Raw genomic sequence first — 22270 nt, 5'->3', positions numbered from 1 at the left:
TCCTCCCTCCTTGGCCACCCGTATCCCGTACCAGCTGACAGAGCTCCCCCATACCTTCAAACGAGTGGAATACCTTCGTCAATCCTACGCCTTCGGCAAAAACGGATCCCAAAGGCCCACTGAGTCACACACATCCTTGCGGCCCCTGGCCTCTGCCACCGTGTCCCAGCTTCCTCACATCATTTCGACCGCGTTCGCCACCATCAAATCATTCCTGAGATTTGTATCTGTGTCCTATCACTTACACTCTGCCCTGTCTCTTGCATTCCAAACGAAAGCTGCAATCCACGTAACTGCAACGCTACGGCCGCCTGCCACCGCCTACGTCTCGTCTCTTGACATTTTTTAATATTCATCCCACATCCTTACTCCAGTTCCATCTGCAACCAAATCCTTTATCTAAAAAAGGAGCGCACAGCACCACTATGTTCACAAGATCCAGTACCATACAACTAAACAACATCACATCAGGCTTCCGGTCACAGTTTATCTTTGATCAATGAGTTCATTTTTACTTGTTTTATCCAAGGGCTGAATAGCGGAAATGTTACTACTGCCAGCCTGATGTCTACTCGGGGATGTGATTAAATCGAGGGCGTGCTGAAAAGTCATGCATACGCTTTCTTTTTATGTGAAAATAAATAAAACAAACGTTACTAACATTGTACATCTTCTGTAAAGTTTGGAAGGTAGGAGACGAGATACTGGCAGAAGTAAAGCTGTGAGCACCGGGCGTGAGTCGTGCTTCGGTAGATCAGATGGTAGAGCACTTGCCCACGAAAGGCAAAGGTCCCGAGTTCGAGTTGCGGTCGGGCACACAGTTTTAATCTGCCAGGAAGTTTCATATCAGCGCACACTCCGCTGCAGAGTGAAAATCTCATTCTGGAAACTTCCCCCAGGCCATGTCTCTGCAATATCCTGTCTTTCAGGAGTGCTAGTTCTGCAAGGTTCGCAGGAGAGCTTCTGTAAAGTTTGGAAGGTAGGAGACGAGGTACTGGCAGAAGTAAAGCTGTGAGTACCGGGCGTGAGTCGTGCTTCGGTAGCTCATATGGTAGAGCACTTGCCCGCGAAAGGCAAAGGTCCCGAGTTCGAGTCTCGTTCGGGCACACAGTTTTAATCTGCCAGGAAGTTTCATATCAGCGCACACTCCGCTGCAGAGTGAAAATCTCATTCTGGAAACATCCCCCAGGCTGTGGGTAAGCCATGTCTCTGCGATATCCTGTCTTTCAGGAGTGCTAGTTCTGCAAGGTTCGCAGGAGAGCTTCTGTAAAGTTTGGAAGGTAGGAGACGAGGTACTGGCAGAAGTAAAGCTGTGAGTACCGGGCGTGAGTCGTGCTTCGGTAGCTCAGATGGTAGAGCACTTGCCCGCGAAAGGCAAAGGTCCCGAGTTCGAGTCTCGGTCGGGCACACAGTTTTAATCTGCCAGGTCTACATGTTTATTTCTCGACATAGTCACCCTGGCGACGAAAATGTTTCTCTTAACGAGAGTCCAGTTTGTTGCTACCGTAACTGAAAATGACTTTGTTGCAGAGCCACAACCTCATTTCTGTTCGCACTGCTCCATCTCTATCGAAGTCTCGAAGGAGTTTTTTTAAGATTTGAGAACAACTGAAAATCGGGACTGCATGGCGCACGATGGATGACAGAAGCTGAACCCGGGGCGCCGTGCTGTGGCAGGGGTCGCAGCGTTCGTGTGTGGCGTGGCCTGCCAGAGGCTGCTCCGTGCTCCGTGTGTGGCCGGACTGTGAACTCGAGCACAGCACGCACACACGTAATTACGTTACACACCGCTACAATTCGCAGCCTTCTACCGGCAGAAAGCTGCAACTAAGCAGACATGAAGAAAAAGGATGTGTGGTGTCACAGCCAGACACCACACTTGCTAGGTGGTAGCCTTTAAATCCGCCGCGGTCCGATGGTATACGTCGGACCCGCGTGTTGCCACTATCAGTGATTGCAGACCGAGCGCCGTCACACGGCAGGTCTAGTCTAAACTCCCTAGCACTCGCCCCAGTTGTACAGCAGACTTTGCTAGCGATGGTTCATTGACTACATACGCTCTCATTTGCAGAGACGACAGTTTAGCATAGCCTTCAGCTACGTCATTTGCTACGACCTAGCAAGGCGCCATAGCAAGGCGCCATATTCAGTTACTATTGATATTGATATTGTGAATCATGTACCGTCAAGAGCGACGTTCATCATTACTGGATTAAAGCTAAGTATCAAACTAATTCCGTCCGCTTTCTGAATTCTAATTCCTTGTCATGTTCCAGACCTCACGTCAGTATAGTTCTTCCCTCCTCACGCCAGCCTGCGTGAGCTAAGTCGCGTGCATTTCGGCCTCCTCTAGTAACACGGTGTTGGCACTTCTGCCAACCCAACAGGATGTATAATGTTAATAATGTTTGTTTTATTTAAAAACCTGTAAGTGTTTACAGATAATCGGAGGCATTCCTTGTCAGCACACCGTCGTAGATGTAAAAGAACTTGTGTCACACAAATAGCAAAAACATAAAGAAGATGAATGTCAAATTAGCGTGTTTCGATTAACAGGAGAGAGAGACAAGGTGCGACATTAAGCGCTGCATTTCGTCACGGGATCGTCCAGTCGGGTGAGAGCGTTGTGCAGGAGCGTAACACACTCCAGTGGCAAACGCTACAAGAGAGGCGTTGTGCACCGCTGAGAGATTTCGTGTTGAGTTTCCGAGAGAGTACGTTATTGGAAGAGTCGGACAACACATTAATACGTTCCGCGAAGTGGGCACAATGAGAAAATTCGAGAAATCAGAGCTGATAATGGAGATTTACCGACACTCATCCTTCTCACACACCGTTCTCTCGCGCGTCGTTAACTTAGCGGTTGTTCGTTGTGTTTTAACTATGAGGAACAGTTCGCTGAGCTTATCTGTTACTACGTTTTTTGATCAGATTCGTCGTTATGTCCATCAAGCGGAGAAATGAACACCGTTGGAGCCCAGGTAGTGCAGGACTGAAAATAATAATGTACGACTATCATTTATAGTAACTTGCTTCCTGAAGTGTAATCAACAATTTGCTGAATGATGGGTGATCCTTCCTGCGACATAAATGTAAACATGACGACGTACTGCACCCTCAGCAAGTGAATTTACTTTGTTAATTCGCTCATCCTTAGAGCAATTTCTCACCAGCGATCTTCCAGCTTCTTTTTTCTTGTACGTTTCCTTGGCAAACTTGTGCCGAGCGAGGGGGCGCAGTGGTTAGCACACTGAACTCGTATTCGAGAGAACGACGGTTCAAACCCGCGTCCGGACATCCTGATTTAGGCCTTCAGGCAAATGCACGGATGGTTCCTTTCAAAGGGCACGGCCGACTTCCTTCCCCATCCTTCTCTAACCTGAGACCGATGACCTCACTGTTTGGTCATCTCTCCGAAATCAACCGACCAGCCTTGGCAAACTTACAATAGTAATTTCGTTTGTATCCAAAGCAAAGCAATTCTTACGATAGTCATGTGTTGATCGCTTAGGTTCCACTAAATTTTTAATCATTTAAGCAGATACCTAACATGCAAACCCTTTTTCTCGACTGACCTCGTTCTGAAATCCCACGAGCAATTGAGCGACATCGAACGTTTCTAATAATAACTTTTCACGAACTTCCTTCGTTCACTGTTCAGCATCACACAACGAATAGAAGAGTTGCTCTTGCAACCATAACAAATAAAAAGAGAGAAAATCACATTGCTCAACGAACGACCCGTGCGACAGCAAGCTGCACCTATCGGAGTAGACGGGGACACGAAGAAACGACGGCGTCCTGTGCACATGTGCAACACGAGTGGTCAAGTCCTTGCGACAAACGTCCGCCGTCTCATTGTTATCGTGCCGAGTGGGCGAGTGTCGGTACTGTATAAGGCTGTAGCGGCGGCGCCGGCTCCACTAACACGTGAGCGACGGGTCACGGCGGGCCGCCGCGTGTCAGACGGCCTGCAGTCGCTCGCACTGTTTGCTCCGTGTTTCTGCAGAGCGTGTTGCCAGCAGCAGCAGTGATCGTAAGATTATCGCAGTTCAAGTTATAAATTGCATCAAATGTGTGTGCGTGAAATCTTATGGGACTTAACTACTAAGGTCATCAGTCCCTAAGCTTACACACTACTTAACCTAAATTATCCTAAGGACAAACACAGGCACCCATGCCCGAGGGAGGACTCGTATAAATCGCATAAATGAGAGTTAGATTATATAAATGAAAAGCAACTAGAGTGCAACTGTATAACAGATTTGTCCTGAACATTTAAATTAAAATGTCCTCTTAACGTTACTGTATTCTGTTTAGAAGCTAAAAATTATAATAATGAGGATAATTATTTCATAAATAACTCAAAATCGTAAGACGGAACCAACTGTATCGTGACTGTTATTATGAACGTCCCATCATTTTTATTTCTATAGCACAAGCTTGAAAATGGTAATCACATTAAAATCGGAGGGTGTACGGGGGACGTTTGAAAAGTCCGTGCAAAAATAAAAACTACTTACGTGCAAAAATAAAAACTACTTACGTGTTTGGGTTAAACCTTTTTTTTATTTTTCGACATAGTCTCCTTTTAGACTTATGCACTCAGTCCAACGCTGTCCTAATTTGTTGATCCCTCCCGAATAGTAGGAACTGTCCAAGTCTGCAAAATAGCTATTAGTTGCTGCAATCACCTCCTCGTTTGAATAAAATGTTTGTGCCGCCAGCCATTTGTTCAAATTGGGGAGCAAATAGTAGTCTGAGAAAGCCAAGTCTGGAGAATAGGGGGGATGTGAACGAGTTGGAATCCTATATCCAATAATTTTGCGACCACAACTGCTGAGGTGTGTGCTGGTGCATTGTCGTGATTGAAAAGGACTTTTTTGCGGTCCAATCGCCGGCATTTTTCTTGCAGCTCGGTTTTCAAACGGTCCAATAATTATGAATAATATGCACCTGCAATAGTTTTACCCTTTTCCAGATAGCCAAAGAGGATTATCCCTTTAGAATCCCAAAAGGCAGTCGCCATAACCTTTCCGGCCGAAGGAATGGTCTTCGCCTATTTTGGTGCAGATTCTCCCTTGGTAACCCAATGTTTAGATTGTTGTTTGGTCTCAGGAGTATAGTAATGCATCCATGTTTCATCCACAGTGACGAAACGATGCTTAAAGTCCTGCGGTTTCTTCCTGAACAGCTGCAAACCATCATTGCAACACTTCACACGATTCCCTTTTTGGTCATGCGTGAGCAATCGCGGAACCCATCTTGCGGATAGCTTTGTCATGTCTAAATGTTTATGTAAAATTTTATGTACCCGTTCATTCCAGATGCCCACAGCACTAGCAATCTCACGCACCTTAACTCTTCTATCATCCGTCACCATATCATGGATTTTATCAATGATTTCTGGTGTCGTAACCTCCACATGGCGTCCAGAACGCTCAGCATCACTTGTGCCCATATGGCCTCTCAGAAAATTTTGAAATCATTTATAAACTGTTCTAATCGAAGGTGCAGTCGCCGTAATTTTTATCAAGCTTCTCTTTAGTCTCCTGAGGCGTTTTGCCTTTCATAAAGTAATGTTTAATCACCACACGAAATTATTTTTCGTCCAGTTTTTGACAATCAGTCGACTTCCTTGATTCACACGAATGCCAAACACAAAGAAATAGACCAATATGGCTGAAACTTGGTGTGCGTTCTTTCCAAAGATCCTACTAACTAAACATGACCTCGATACGCGCGGGTGGTGCCATCTCTCGGACTTTGCAAGGACTTTTCAAACGCCCTTCGTATTTTGTATTACTTCTGAATATAATCGTAATTCTGGCGCCCACTTCACTTCTCAGAATAGTTCGTGTTCCCCGGGTTACAATGAGTTATAACGTAAGTTCCTCACTCAAGGTGGGCGAAGGGAAACGAAACAAAACGATCGGTCGGAAAATGGAAACCGCTGTGAAAATAAAAACTGTTTTATTTGCAACAGTTAGCTACACCTTCCAGCTATTTCTCTACATAGTCGCCGCTCCGATTTAGACATTTGTGAAGCGTTGTACCAACGTTCCGATACACTCGTCGTAGAAGCGAGCCGCCTGTGCTTGCTGCCAATTCTCTGCGCTGGTCTACAGCTCGTTGTCTCTGCCAGAACGTTGTCTTCATAGTTAGCGGTTCATGTGAGCAGAGATGAAACTCAGAGAGAGTCAACTGCGGGCTCTATTGCGGGTGATCAGACACCTCCCATCGAAAATGCTGCAGGAGCGTCGTTATTGCCCCTTGAGAGCGCGGCCGAGAATTGTCATGCAGAAGGAAACGAATGTCACTTGGGTTATGTGGGCTGCATGGCATCAGGCGAAATCTCACAGCACCCCCTCGTACTTTGCGGGAAACACTATTGCTCTAGGCATCTTTACGAGCTCATGTGCACTCAGAACTGACGCGATCGACGGGCATACTAGAGACACTGCCCAACACATGTGTGCGAAGCTTCATCGGATTTTCACTGTGGTTTCCATGTCACACCCCATCGGATCTCACTTCCGAATAGCCCCGGTAACTACAGAAGAGAGTCGTGGCCATACTTCCACACACCGCTGGTAAGCGTCTAGGCAGGCATATTGCGTGCACGACTCGCATGCGGACCGCCCGATTGCCCAGGATTCCCGTGCGACCAGCGACCTGGCGCTGCAGTTTGCGCACACACGTCCAGTCTACGAAGCTACCGGTCGCCCGTGCGACGTATCTACGCAATCCGCCGCTCGCGCGTAGGGCCCTCTACGCGGCTATGAGTTGGTGCGAGTTTTGGCTGCCCACAGCCAGCCAGTCGCTGGACTCACCGAGCGTCTTGTTGATCCAGTCGGCGAGGTCCTCGACGAGCGGCAGCAGCTGGCGGCCGTGCGCGGCGCGGATGCGCTCCTGGAACACCTCGGCGCACTCCTGCTCGGTCTCGGGCAGCGGCTGCGGCTGCGGCTGCGGGGGCGTGCCCGGGGGCAGTGAGGCGGGCCCGCCGTCGTGCAGCGCGCCCCAGCCGCCCCCGGAGCGCCGCCAGCGGCCGCTGCCCGCGCGCGCCAGCCCCGTGCCCGTCACCGCCCCCGCAGCCGCCGCTGCCGCCGCCCCCGCAGAAGTCGGCGTCATCGCCGGCGCCGTGGTCGGCCGCCGCCGCGCAGACCCCGCCACGCCTGCGGCAGAACACCGAAGCGTCCGGTCAGCCACGAGGAGCGGGTAGCACACTGTAAACGAAGGTAGGAGCATGTGAAACAGGTTCCCAGGCATGTGGGGGGCCCGATGACTCCCTAAGTAATACAACAGCATGTCGTCCTCGATGGCGAGTGGTTGTCTGAGGAGTGTCCCAGGGAAGTGTGATATGACTGCTGCTATTTTCTATGTACATGAATGACCTGGCGGAAAGGGCGGACAGCAATCTGCACTTGTTCCTGATGACGCTGTGGTGTACGAGAAGGTATCGAAGCTGAGTGACTGTAGGAGGATATCAGATGACTCAGACAAACTTTCTAGTTGGTATGATGAATGGAAGCTAGCTCTAAACGTAGAAAGTTAGTGCGGATAAGTAGGAAAAACATATTCGGATACAGCGTTAGTAGTGTTGAGCTTGACACAGTCACGTCGTTTAAATATCTGGGCGTAACGTTGCAAAGCGATATGAAGTGGGACGAGCGTGTGAGAGCTGTAGTAGGGAAGGTGAATGGTCGACTTCGGTGTATTGGGAGACTTCCAGGTAGGAGAGTGTGGTTCATCTGTAGAGGAGACCGCATACAGGACGCTAATGCGACCTACTCTCGAGAGCTGCTCGAGTTTTTAGGACATCGACGCAATTCACAGGTGGGCTGCTACATTTGTTACCTGTAGGTTCGATCAACACACAAGTGTTATGGAGAGGCTTCGGGAATGTAAATGGGAATCCATGGAGGGCAGGAGACTTCCTTTTTCAGGAACACTATTGTGAAAATTTAGAGAACCGGCATTTGAAGCTGACTGCAGAACGATTCTACTGCCGCCAACGTACACTGAGCATTGAGATCACGAAGATACGCGAAATTAAGCATGATACGAAGCCATATAGACAATCGTTTTTCCCTCGCTCTGTTTTCGAGTGGAACAGCAAACGAAATGACTGGTAGTGGTACAGGGTGCGCTCTGCCACGCGCCGTACTTTGACTTGCAGAGTATCTATGTAGTTGAAGATGTAAGTCGTGGGCTCCTCGTACGAGAATACACAGAAAATATCTCTGAACAACCTCTGAAAGTTTGTCGGCGGAGTTCTGATTCACCCTGTACGGAACACGTAATGTGCTCCTTTCAGTCAGTGGGCCACAACTCTGCGGGGTCTTTCTGGGGCTTCCAGTCAAAGGAATCCGATCTCAGGCTTGTTCCCTTCTGTGTACGAGATAATTGCACGTTGGGGAGCTGTGGAACGGATCTGAAAACTGATGACTCAGAAGAATCCAGCGTGCTGTAGATATTGAAGACAAACTGCCCAAATTCAAGATTAGGCAGAAAAAATTTTGAAGAACATTCTTGGAGAGTGGGTCATTCTGTTAGTGTGGGGGAAGAGGGCTTCAGACAATAGCTTCAAAAGTTTCTACCAATAGTTTGATTGGTGAGATGAAGAACTCGATCTGGTCAGTTGGATGGCTGGATATTGTACATGTACCACATCGACTGGGAGCCAAGTTCTTTACGAGACAGGCATTAGCTAACGGTGCGAGTTTTTTAGTTTGAGCATGAATATGTACAAAAAATCGAGTGTTAGTGGAGCGAATCAGTAAATCAGGTTACAGGTGGAGGTAGCAGAATCTGGAGACTGAAATGAAATAAACGTAGGCAGTAGATAAGAAGTGGAAATATGATAAGAGTAAGGACATCAAGGAATTCAGGTGAAAAGACAGTAATAAGAAGTCGTTAAAGAAATTGCATTCGGATTTAAATGGACCAAGTGTCGGAAGTATTCAATCACGTGTGCATAAAAACAAACAGTAATCGTTCTATAGGATGTGTCGTTTAAGATATTGTATTTTGCACGAGAAAATTTGGAGAATGGTACTAACGAGAGTTAAAATAGTATTGTAAAAGCAGTGACGAGTGTAAATGGCAACTGAAGCTTATAAGGGTTGGAATTGGTTGTTGTAATTATAAGGGCTATTTCTTCGCTATTGAATACAAAACAGGCACATCTCGCTATTGATAAAAATGAATATTGTCATACTACTATTAAAAGATTCGAACAGGGAGATGAGATGGGTGCTACGCACACGGTCACAGCACCTAACCTCCCCTCGTTTATATCTGGATTGGTTTTTCATCCTAATTTTGTAATTTCCGCTTACTTTCAATTAAATTCGTGACCATTAACTTACATAGAAATATAGGCGAGAGGGGATGGAGCCTTACAACACGCACATGGCAACTTTCGCGGAACGCCGGGGAGGAGATCGACTCAGTGTAAAAGAGCTCGCTGGTAGCTCGATGTGAAGCACTTCGGTGTGTGCTGGGACGTCGAGCGAGACGTTGCTCGTGCATGTATGTGGTCAGGCCCAACAGGTGATGAAGAGGATGCAACCTAGTGTGTGAGTGCGAGCCATGTTGGTGGTGCCGAAGGGGACAGAAGAGAACAAGTGTAAAGTGAGACGGGCATTTTTGCATTATGCTGGCTACTAGGCGTAACTGAGCAGTTTTGGTAAGATGGTTTCAACATCGCATCGCGATGATGAGAACCTTCAGTGTCGAAATGCGCCGACGTGTTACGTAGTGAGGTGAACGCCGGTCAGCTGTGCCGCCTTGCTCGTATTTCGCATCTTTCATTTCCCGCTCAGAGCAAGGCGAGCCGTCGTAGAACTTAACCATTGTCAACCAGATAACGCAACAGGCTGGAAGTGGCGCAGAGAGAGACCCAACTGAAAACAGAACCTTTCAAGTCAGCAATCAACTTGCTCCATAGCGGATATATGTTTCATTCAAGCAGGTGGTTATCGTGACCATGTTTTAATGTTTACGAGTTATGGGAGAGCATTCAGTTGCAGTTTGTTCAAAATAAAGGCTAGGAAGTCTTTTTTAAAGCCACCCAATCATAATTGGGATTTATCAGTTTTTGTGTCGGTCATCCATTTTTAATTATTTCAGTAAAATAATAATATTTGGTTCGACCCCATAGAAATCGCGACATGTTCACGACTGGTTTCGAGAGCGAACGTCGTCTTTAAAAAATACAAGAACTTTTATTCGAAGTTATCACTTTAACTATGCAAAAGAAAAAAAAATGATTGTGTTATTGCATATGATTTTCTTGGAAGGACGTCAGCTACTGAGCTTCACAATAGAGTCAGATAATTAACTGGTCGTGTTGTAAATAGTTTTACTGATTCAAAATCTAGACCGCTATCGTGTAAATTTAATCCCAAGTTCAGGCGTACATGACTGCAAAGTGGAACTGTAATAAGAGACTGCATGACACATAATAATTGTTTGATATAATAATAGTAGGGATTCACTAAACCTGTGATGCGATGCGATTAGTTACCTGATTCTGCAATTGTATTATTCGTGAAGAAAGAGACATAATTCAATGGCGGTGACCAAAAATTTGAGCCGGATCGGGACTCGAATCTGAATTTCCCACGCGAGAGGTTGCCTCAACAGAAATGGTTCAAATGGCTCTGAGCACTATGGGACTTAACATCTGAGGTCATCAGTCCCCTAGAACTTAGAACTGAACCTAACTAACCTAAGGACACCATATACATCCATGCTCGAGGCAGCATTCGACTGAGGCGCCTAGAACCGCTCGGCCACAGCGGCCGGCTCGCCTTAACAGCTTCGGCTATCCGAGCACACCTCCCGTCCAGGCCAAATTCCCATCTCACCGCTCAGTACTTCCGCAGCGCCCCCTACCATCATCACTGCTCGCAGCGTATCGCACGATTCCCACACTATTTCCGAGGTAGGCTGCATCCAGTTCGAAGATATAAGGAAATGCCGTCAAGGCGTACGTATTACTATTATATCGTTGATTTTTCATCTTATGCTTACTGCAATTTGAGCATTTTTCCATCAGACAAGGGTCGCTTTTATTTATAAAGAATTTTTTGTCGTTGTTCTGAAAATATAACATACACAATATGTCTCAACATTTTGGTACTTATAGGTTAAAAACAGTATTTCTTGATAACACTGAAGTACAATTTACTTATGGTGTTTTTACCTCTTGTTTATATATTTTGAAGTCCGAAGCGTTCTCCGGTTGTCAGGTGGAGCGAAGCTCTTCCGCAGCCAAGAAAAGGAAATCGGAGGGCAGCATAGAAATAAAATACCTCCCGCATACCAAGAGGCCGTAGAGGAAACTACATTATCAGATCCTGCCCGCGACCTTCTCTGACGTATTCTGACTGCTGCTGCTGCTGGGGCACGCGTAAGAGACGGCGGAAGAACTCTTGAGGGCGCAAAGGCAGCGCTCGTTGCCTCAAGGGAGACTTACGCAGTGAAGGAATGGTGCAGTGAGAAACAACTGTATCTGTAAAGTGGTACCATAGAGCACTGCTCCTCACAGCACCTTCATTACCAGTAAAACGGAAATCTTCACTAAAGATAACACAGTGCCACTTGCATCGCTCCACGAACGCCGTTCTCCCTGTGGTGCTGAGGCAAGTCATAGGCTCGCTTTCGGTCCCAGCCAACTGCAGCTGGCTGGTGTGCTGTGAGCTAGGGCAGGCTAGGTGTGGCCACGTGTGAGAGCAGAGAGCGAGGCGGTGCCGAGTGAAGGAAGCGGCAACCTGGAGCCAGCGCTGGGGGCCGCCAATGGCGGCGGGCCGCGCCGGCCTACCTCGGCTCTGGCCCGGCTGGCTCAGGGGGCTGCCGCTTGTGGTGGTGGGGGTGGTGGTGCTTCTGCTGCCCTTCGGACGACGGGACAGCCACGGTCATCAGGAGACAGCCGGTGCAGTCTGGGCTCTCGGCTTGATGTCAACACGTGTGCACCGGTTCTGCTCTAAACGAGTGGACGCTGCTTGGCTTCACAGACCCAGGGAACGCGATGTATTCGGGATAAAAGTTGTTGTTTGTCTACAATGGGTAAAGGAGGCCATGCTGGTGGTGTTCAGCGCAAATCTTTGTCGTGCAAACGAATGTGTCTGGCTTAGTCAATTTGGACTGTGCACAAGGTCACACTCTAACTACGGCGAGGCCGCTGCGGGGCCTACTGTGAAACTCTGAGAGTCAGTATTCTGTTGTTTATTTTGTATTCTGTATTTTTGATCTGTCCTTACTGCTGGCAGTGACTGATTTCCTGTTCTCATTTACTGTCGGCTGAGGTCAGCAGTGGGCAGTGGGTAGCCTGGAATGGAGTATTATCATTTATATACTGTCGTCTTGTTAAATGATTGTACAATATTACTTTAGGGTGTCGGCTTTTGGTGAGGTGCATTTTGAGATATCGTGTCCTCGACTAAGACTTCATTCTTGCGTGTCTTTCTCGTCATCATCATTTATGTTATACTGTTTTCTGACCCCTCATTGTAATTTGAAGAACTTCTGAGGGTCAGACAATTTTACAATCTGTTCTACCGTTCCAGATAGAAAGTTTTGCATTTTCTATTTACGGTCCAGCCACTTTCCATTCCCGCTGTTTCCTGTACCACTCTGTCAACGGTGCAATTCTTTGTCACCGTTTCTTGACGATCATCCACACACTTCAAATAGAGTGTGTGTGTTTTTCTCTACTACATTACTGGCCATTAAAATTGGTACACCACGAAGATGACGTGCTACAGATCCGAAATTTAACCTGCAGGAAGAAGATGCTGTGATATGCAAATGATTAGCTTTTCAGAGCATTCACACAAGGTTGGCGCCGGTGGCGACACCTACAATGTGCTGACATGAGGAAAGTTTCCAACCGATTTCTCATACACAAACAGCAGTTGACCGGCGTTGCCTGGTGAAACATTGTTGTGATGCCTCGTGTAAGGAGGAGAAATGCGTACCATCACGCATAAAGGTCGGATTGTAGCCCATCGCGATTGCGGTTTATCGTATCGCGAAATCGCTGCTCGCGTTGGTCGAGATCATATGTTAGCAGAATATGGAATCGGTGGGTTCAGGAGGGTAATACGGAACGCCGTGCAGGATCCCAACGGCCTCATATCACTAGCAGTCCAGATGACAGGCATCTTATCCGCATGGCTGTAATGGAGACGTGCAGCCAAGTTTCGATCCCTGAGTCAACAGATGGGGACGTTTGCAAGACAACAACCATCTGTACGAACAGTTCGACGACGTTTGCAGCAGTATGGACTATCAGCTCGGAGACCATGGGTGAGGTTACACTTGACGCTGCATCACAGACAGGAGCGTCTGCAATGGTGTACTCAACGACGAACCTGGGTGCACGAATGGAAAAAACGTCACTTTTTTCGGATGAATCCAGGTTCTGTTTACAGGATCATGATGGTCGCATCTGTGTTTGGCGACATCGCGGTGAACGCACATTGGAGGCGTGTATTCGTCATCGGCATACTGGCGTATCACCAGGCGTGACGGTATGGGGTGCCATTGGTTACACGTCTCGGTCACCTCTTGTTCACATTGACGGCACTTTGAACAGTGGACGTTACATTTCAGATGTGTTACGACCCGTGGCTCTGCCCTTCATTCGACCCCTGCGAAACCCTACATTTCAGCAGGATAATGCACGACCGCATGTTGCAGGTCCTATACGGGCCTTTCTGGATACAGAAAATGTTCCATTGCTACCCTGGCCAGCACATTCTCCAGATCTCGCACCAACTGAAAACGTGTGGTCAATGGTGGCCGAGCGAGTGGCTCGTCACAATACGCCAGTCGCTACTCGTCCGGAGTGGCCGAGCGGTTCTAGGCGCTACAGTCTGGAGCCACGCGACCGCTACGGTCGCAGCTTCGAATCCTGCCTCCGCCATGGATGTGTGTGATGTCCTTAGGTTTACGTAGTTCAAAGTTCTAGGGGACTGATGACCTCAGCAGTTAAGTCCCATAGTGCTCAGAGCCATTTTTTGAACTCCTCTTGATGAACTGTGGTATCGTGTTGAAGCTGCATGGGCAGCTGTACCTGTACACGCCATCCAAGCTCTGTTCGACCCAATGCCCAGGCGTATCAAGGCCGTTATTACGGCCAGAGGTGGTTGTTCTGGGTACTGATTTCTCAGGATCTATGCACTCTAATTGCGTGAAAGTGTAATCACATGTCAGTTCTAGTATATTTGTCCAATGAATACCCGTTTATCACCTGCATTTCTTCTTGGTGTAGCAATTTTAATGGCCAGTAGTGTACATGTGGCACACATTATGCCACGGTTATGGACGTAACTGTGCAGAAATATTTATCCCAGCCTCCGACAGCCCTGAATGAGATCCCTTTGGACTGTACGTAAGTGATTTATTTACTTTATAATTTTGCATTGATGTTTATAAGAGTGCACCAGGCGTTCTTCCGAAAAGTGGTCAATGTGTTGCGGCCATAAATTCATTCCTTATGGCATCATATACGAGCATGAAAATCCAAATCTGTGGTAGGTATAGCGATGGCCGAATCACCAAAAATAATTTCTATTTTTTCTTGTCAGGTGGCAGCCGAGCGTAAAATCAGAGGTCACATTTGACACTAATAACGAGCCACTAAAAGGGACATATAGTGGACGTCTGTAGTGATGTTCGGCATTAGTTAACTTGACGCTATATGGAGTAGTAGAGGACAAAAAAGGAGTAGGGGGTACACAAATATGAGGATACTTAAAAGAAACTAAAAAAAAGTCTGGTGCGTAGTTAAGTGGATTTTAAAACATTAACACGGTATAGTAAAATACTGAAGATAGATACAAACCAGTCAAAAGGTTGATTGAAAGGAAGAGCCGCAGAACAAACAGGAGGAGAAGTCTTAAGCGTTCCCTTTAGGTGACGATAGTAAGCGGTAAATACTAGTGTGTACACCGTAAATGATGATAAAACCAGCACTGGTGCTCCATCAAAAGAGGTACTTATTGCCAGCGGGAAAACTGCTGCTGTGACGAGACGAAATGCTGAATGCAGGACAGCACTAGAAAGATCTCACAGAAATACTCGCTGTGTTCAAGAGACAAGAAGGAAATGGACCAGTTAGAGGGAGACTGAAAAAGCTTTCAAGTTCATTTATAATATGAATCGACAATATCAGAAATAGAGTCTGAATAATCTTGGACAAACACTTCATCAATCGGCAGATGTAGTCTGCGCCAGCGAATATCGTAGTAAAAACAATACTGGATAAATAACACCGCCTGTGTTTCACAGTTGTCTGCGCACCTCAAGTCAACTGTCAGGAAGCGCAGAAAAAAATGGTTCAAATGGCTCTGAGCACTATGGGACTTAACTTCTGCGGTCATCAGTCCCCTAGAACTTAGAACTACTTAAACCTAACTAACCTAAAGATATCACACACATCCATGCCCGAGGCAGGATTCGAACCTGCGACCGTAGCAGTCCCGTGGTTAGGAAGCGCAGAAACTGGAGTTTGAAAAGAACCTAAATGCTCATTTAGAAAATATGCCAAAAGAGGAGGAGACACTTTCGGAGACCGCAGTGGTCATGTGGACGAACACCAAGAGGAACATATTGAAACTTCCTGTCAGATAAAACCTACGTGTCGAGCCGGGACTCAAACCCGGAACACTGCCTTCCGCGGGCCGCGCTATTGCTGGCTGAGCTGTACGGGGACAACTTACTGCTTGTCATCACAGCTTTATTTTTGGTAGCAGCTCTTTCCTATACTCCACAATCTGCCGACAGAAGTGAAATTATGAGGTCAGGTCGTGATTCTCGCCTGCACAGCTCAGTCGATAGCAGCATGCCCACGGAAGGAAAAATTCCGATTTAAGTCCCGGCAGGTTTAATCCACTGTCGAGTTTCAAAACAGATCTTATTCCGCTGCAGAGTGAAAGATTCGTTCTGGAATATAGAGGGTTTTTCAAAGTATTTGTTGTGCAGGTCTATGGGGAACAATTTTTTGTCAGATACAAAACGTTCTCCGACGCCTTCCGGCAACACTAGGCATCCTTTAGTATTCGCCGGCACTGGGACGACGAGGTGTCACCGAACTAGCAGGGTCTACTAAACAGGTGCGCTCCATACTGCCTATCCCAGTAAACTGATAAGAGTGATTTTTAACAAGAATTACTCATGAGTGCTCTAAGTGGACAATGATATTTTTAGAAACGAATCAGGAGCTTTACGTTTGACCACTTTCATGCGGATCAGATTCCTGGAATATAGACAACATTCAAGGTGAGAGCGCGCTGTAGACTACCTACGTCCTGCCGCCTCTCAGGGGCACAACGAATACGAAAGTACACCTACGTTTTTTAAACATAGTCACATGTTCCTACAAGACTTAATATCTGTCAAAACTGGAAGGAATGTTCTTGTTGCGATGTAAACAGTTTTGCTTTCAGCGAGTAATGTGTGGTACTTGTAGATGCAGGATTCACAGAAGACGGCACAGTAAATTACCAAAGTACGTACCAGCAATCATGGAGGTGAGGCATCAGGATTGCTTCAGTGTCAATGAATGAACAGAAATTGTAGGTAATAGATTCACAGGGCTATGGGCTTTGCCAAACAGATTAACAAATTCCGTGTATCAGCGATTTCTGCACTGTGAAGTCCCAGCGCTGTTGGGGAACGTTACCCTTGCGGAAAGACGACGACTGTAGTTTGTGCACGACTGAGCACCACCCCATTTTCAAGACGAAGCACAATCCCATTTTCTACATTTAAAGGCATTGGTGTATGCTCAACACACCCACAATATGCAGATGTTACGATAGCGTGTTTCAGTGCTAAGAAAGGCTGAAGGATGTATCAGGATGCTAGGTAATCATATGCTGCACTGTCTATATCGTCGATATTTACGTAACAGACAGATGGGAATAAGTGCAGAGTGGCCAATACCTCAACAGGTACCGCAAGACGAAACTCGTCTAGCTTGGAGGGGGAAACCAGACGGCGTTATGGTTGGCCCGTAGGTAGTGCTGCCATAGGACAAACGGATATCAACTGCGTTTTTTTTAAAATAGGAACCCCAATTTTTATTACATATTCGTGTAGTACGTAAAGAAATATGAATGTTTTAGTTGGACCACTTTTTTCGCTTTGTGATAGATGGCGCTGTAATAGTCACAAACGTATAAGTACGTGGTATCACGTAACATTCCTCCAGTGCGGGCGGTATTTGCTTCGTGATACATTACGCGCGTTAAAATGGACCGTTTACCAATTGCGGAAAAGGTCATCATCGTGTTGATGTATGGCTATTGTGATCAAAATGCCCAACGGGCGTGTGCTATGTATGCTGCTCGGTATCCTGGACGACATCACCCGAAGTGTCCGGACCGTTCGCCGGATAGTTACGTTATTTAAGGAAACAGGAAGCGTCCAGCGACATGTGAAACGTCAAACACGACCTGTAACAAATGATGATGCCCAAGTAGGTGTTTTACCTGCTGTCGCGGCTAATCCGCACATCAGTAGCAGACAAACTGCGCGAGAATCGGGAATCTCAAAAACGTCGGTGTTGAGAATGCTACATCAACATCGATTGTTCCCCTACCATATTTCTATGCACCAGGAATTGCATGGCGACGACTTTGAATGTCGTGTACAGTTCTTCCACTGGGCACAAGAGAAATTACGGGACCATGACAGATTTTTTGCAGGCGTTCTATTTAGCGACGAAGCGTCATTCACCAACAGTGGTAACGTAAAGCGGAATAATATGCACTATTGGGCAACGGAAAATCCACGATGGCTGCGACAAGTGGAACATCAGCGACCTTGGCGGGTTAATGTATGGTGCGGCATTATGGGAGGAAGGTTAAATGGCCTCCATTTTATCAATGGCAATCTAAATGGTGCAATGTATGCTGATTTCCTACGTAACGTTCTACCGATGTTACTACAAGATGTTTCACTGCATGACAGAATGGCGATGTACTTCCAACATGATGGATGTCCGACACACAGCTCGCGTGCGGTTGAAGCGGTATTGAATAGCATACTTCATGACAGGTGACTGGTCGTCTAAGCACCATACCATAACCCACAAGTTCACCGGATCTGACGTCCCCGGATTTCTTTCTGTGGGGAAAGTTGAAGGTTATTTGCTATAGTGATCCACCGACAACGCCTGACAACATGCGTCAGCGCAATGTCAATGCATGTGCGAACATTACAGAAGGCGAACTACTCGCTGTTGAGAAGAATGTCGTTACACGTATTACCAAATGCATTAAGGTTGACGGACATCATTTTGAGCATTTATTGCATTAATGTGGTATTTACAGGTAATGACGCTGTAACAGCATGCGTTCTCAGAAATGATAAGTTCACAAAGGTACATGTATCATATTGGAACAACCGAATTAAAATGTTCAAACGTACCTACGTTCTGTATTTTAAGTTAAAAAACCTACCTGTTACCAACTGTTCGTCTAAAATTGTGAGTCATATGTTTGCGACTATTAGAGCGTCATCTATTACAAAGCGAAAAAAGTGTTCCAACTAAAACTTTCATATTTCTTTACGTACTACACGAATATGTAATAAAAATGGGGGTTCCTATTTTAAAAAACGCAGCTGATATCCGTTTGACCTTTGGCAGCACCATCTAGCCGGCCAACCGTAGCGCCATCTGGTTTCCCCCTTCAAGCTAGACAAGTTTCGTTGTTTGTAGTTTTTTCGTTTGACGCTTATTACGTGAGATATTTGGCCCGGTCACGAACAGTGGACCACCCTGTATAGAGAATAGAGAGAGAGCGAGAGAGAGAGAGAGAGAGAGAGAGAGAGAGAGAGAGAGAGAGTGTAACGGCCGTAAGTGCAACAGTTTGTTGACCGTTTTGCCTGCATCGAACAGTCTTCCCATATCTGTCCAGGTGTGCACCTCCTTGTCCGAAGCAAAGCGACGGCCGCGGAAGGCGTTCTTAACGGCTCCAAATACACGGAAACCAGACAGGGAGAGGTCGGGACTGTGTGGAGGATGTTTAAGGGCCTCACACCGAGACTTTTTCAGCGCAGTTGAAACAACCTAGGCAACATGTGGACCACACTATGCCTTAATCGATAAACATAACACATATCAGATCGAAGGCACAGTCACAATAAAACAAAGTTGCGTCGTTGCAACTGAGTTGATGCAGTTCACCACGGTAGACTATCCCGTACAAACCGCTTTCCCTGTGAGTAGCTACTGGAACTTCCATCCACTTGAAACGTTTCACTTTAGTGTGGCCTTAGTCTTCTGCGGTTTTTACCCCCATAAGAAAATTAACCATTCGTTGATGCCTCACGGTATGCACTATCAACCCCCTCCTTTCTTTTAGTCAAGTGTTGCCATAAATCTCTTTTGTGTCCGATTCAATTCAGTTTATATTTATCAGTTGCTCAGTTACTAGATTAAGCCATCTGATCTTTTACATTCCACTGTAAATACTGTAATTTATTACGTAAAGATTCCCGAATTATACAAACATTCATATTACCGGTTTCAGCATACTACTGCCATCTTCACATGTAATAATTAATCCACAGTTTCAACACGGTGTATAAATTCTAATAATATGCACATGAAATGTATAAAATATGTCAATAAAGTATGTATCTCGTCATGTCTAACCAAAAAACAAAAATAAGCTGTTTTATAGGTCTCACGTAAAATTGTAAGCAATGACCAAAAAACAGTCCGAAGAATTCAACTTCTTGGGAAATGGCATCTCCTTCACAAACGAAAAAGATATAGCGAGAAAAATTAAAAAAATTCAGTTACGTTGATGAGACCACACACAGAATGTTGGATAAAAAGGTGAGAAAGAAACTCTAACAAAGTTCCACAAAACAATGACTATATCGTTCATACTTTACGGCTGAGAAACTTGACAAAAACAACTGGAAATAAACAAAGAACACAAACTGTGGAAATGAGATTTTTAATAAGAACAGCTGTCTACAGATTATCAGATATCATAAAGAATAAACTAGGAATTAAAAGTATCGATGAACACATCAAGGAGAATAGAAATAAATAGAAAAATCATGTCACAAGAATGAATGAAAATAGAGTGCCCAAAATACTAATGAATTATCGATCAGTATGGAAAAAGACGACTACATACAGGAAGAAACAGGTGGAGAGGTGAAATAGAATCTAACCTTAGATAATAGATGACTGAAAGGGAGGCTGTAACAGGAAAATGCCAAACATTTGAAGGAGGAGGAGGAAGAAAAAGAAGAAGAAGAAAACGATGAAAAAACTGTCACATGATCAAAGAGAACGACGAAGTCATTTTTAGTATGTAACTACGTGATGCATGTTTTATTAAGCATGTTTCATACCATTGTAATTGTGTTCAATGTGTATATAGCTAGAGATTATCGTCATGACGAAACTGACGATTTTTATCACTCTGAAAATGATAACATGCTGAAATCGATAATGCGGACTTTTGTAGTAATTCGGAGATATTGATATAATAATTTACTATATAAACATTTATAAGGTCGCAAGCTTCCATTTGACAATATCTCAACTGTTGTATTCAATATTCGGAGGTAGATGAGTGCTGCTGTGTTTTTGCCGTCCCACTATCAGCAACGCGCCAAACACACAATGACCGGCACAAAAAGCCAGGAACGCGTCTTCTTGCGCTCTACACAATCACGCGGCGCCAATGAGTTTTTTGCGGGTCGGCATAAAGGCGCCAACACGCCTGCCACCTGAGTATTGTTCTCACTCGATGAACAGGCGCTGTCAGCCGGCTGTTACTTCTGCGGCAACCACTGCGACGGGACTGGACGTTGAGAGGTTTACTGTGCCGCCCCGACTCTCACCTACAGCTTATAACACCTAAACGTACGTTGTGCCAAATATGACCTTAACATACAGTAAGTGTTACCCTCTGGCAGGAATTCTGAATTGTTTGACCTAATGGACAGAGGGTATCGGACATAAATTTCGTTACAATGACAATTAGCAGAAAGCAGAAAGACTTTAATTTTGTAAGAAATGACAGCAATAAAGCTCCCTTAAATGAAACAATAAACGGTCGCCAGCCTAATTAGACATAATAATGCGAAAACATTATTTTCGGTGGATTTAAATATACACTTGCAAAAGGGACTTTCATAAATTCTGTCTTAGTAAAGTGCAATGAACACACACAACTACCAGGCGAAATGCATAGTGGATAGCAGTAGCTATAAATAGCATAGCTTAGCAATCACAGAAATGTAAAAGAGACTTTACTCCTGTTAACTACAATTACCACCTCAACCATTAATTAGTTCAGCACAAAATGTTCTCAAAGACATCACGAGATTAAGTGGCCCAGACTAACACATAAAAATCACAAATGCAATAAATTAACACTGTACTAAGACATTTCATGTCCGCTCTACTGTGGAAATGTTCCAGATTTCATTGGCAAGGACCATATTCAAATTAACTTTCTCCTTGTAGCAAAGGTTAACGGGGGGCCCTTAAACTGTCCCTTCCTTTATAAGCAACTATGCACACATTTCAGAAACAATTTGCATCACATAAATGCTGAACTACAACCCAAGATCACTTAGCCCTCAATGCTTTATAATAATTTACACTAGCAATATTCTTGTTTAGCTTCGGAAATAAATTCGAATTAAGTTTTCCGTAGGTTCAAGATTATGTGCCTCTTTTACTACTTGTGAAGCAAGTAGTTTTAACTATCAACGTTTATACCCTTTAGCACCAAACTTTGGCACAATTAAGGTAGTAGCAATCCAAAGCAAAATAAAGCTTTTTAACAAGTTTAAAATAATGTGCCTCTCTCTTTATCTATGAAACACATGACTTAACTAGCAACTTTTAAATACTTTGAAACTGAAACTTAGGCACATTTAAATAGAAACAAATTTGCAGTTCTTCATAAACAGGATACTCGGTCTTTAGCACTTTTAGGATAGGACCCTGCTTGGAATCACGTAGATGACTATTTGAAAGTTAAAACACAAATTTTGCAACACTTGAATTATTATTGGAAAAGCACACACAAGCACACTGGTTCATACTGGCGTACATATCTATTTTCCAGAGTAGGTGAAGCAGTGGCGCAATAGAGGTGGCAAGCACGTGGTGGCTATCAGGTCTCCTTCTGCCGTTTTTAACCTCTATTTAATCCTTCTTGGCGACGTATTCATCATCTTTAGAGCCTTTCCAAATGCGAGAACACCATTT

The 22270-nt window shown here is 45.4% G+C and overlaps 1 protein-coding gene across 1 annotated transcript in view; it reads right to left on the bottom strand.

Moving 5' to 3' along the window:
• Positions 1 to 11660, bottom strand: part of LOC124622285 — a 285108-nt gene extending 273448 nt beyond the window's left edge. The window contains exons 1-2 of the mRNA XM_047147952.1: positions 11378 to 11660; positions 6834 to 7175 (exon numbers count right to left, since the gene is read on the bottom strand). Of these exons, the coding sequence (XP_047003908.1) occupies positions 6834 to 7175; positions 11378 to 11660 (625 nt within the window). The remainder of the gene's footprint in view (positions 1 to 6833; positions 7176 to 11377) is intronic.
• Between the last annotated feature and the right edge of the window lie 10610 nt (positions 11661 to 22270).

This window comes from Schistocerca americana, chromosome 7 (genome assembly GCF_021461395.2).
Source record: "Schistocerca americana isolate TAMUIC-IGC-003095 chromosome 7, iqSchAmer2.1, whole genome shotgun sequence".
Taxonomy (NCBI): Eukaryota; Metazoa; Arthropoda; class Insecta; order Orthoptera; family Acrididae; genus Schistocerca; species Schistocerca americana.
This window is presented reverse-complemented; position numbering and strand designations above follow the sequence as displayed.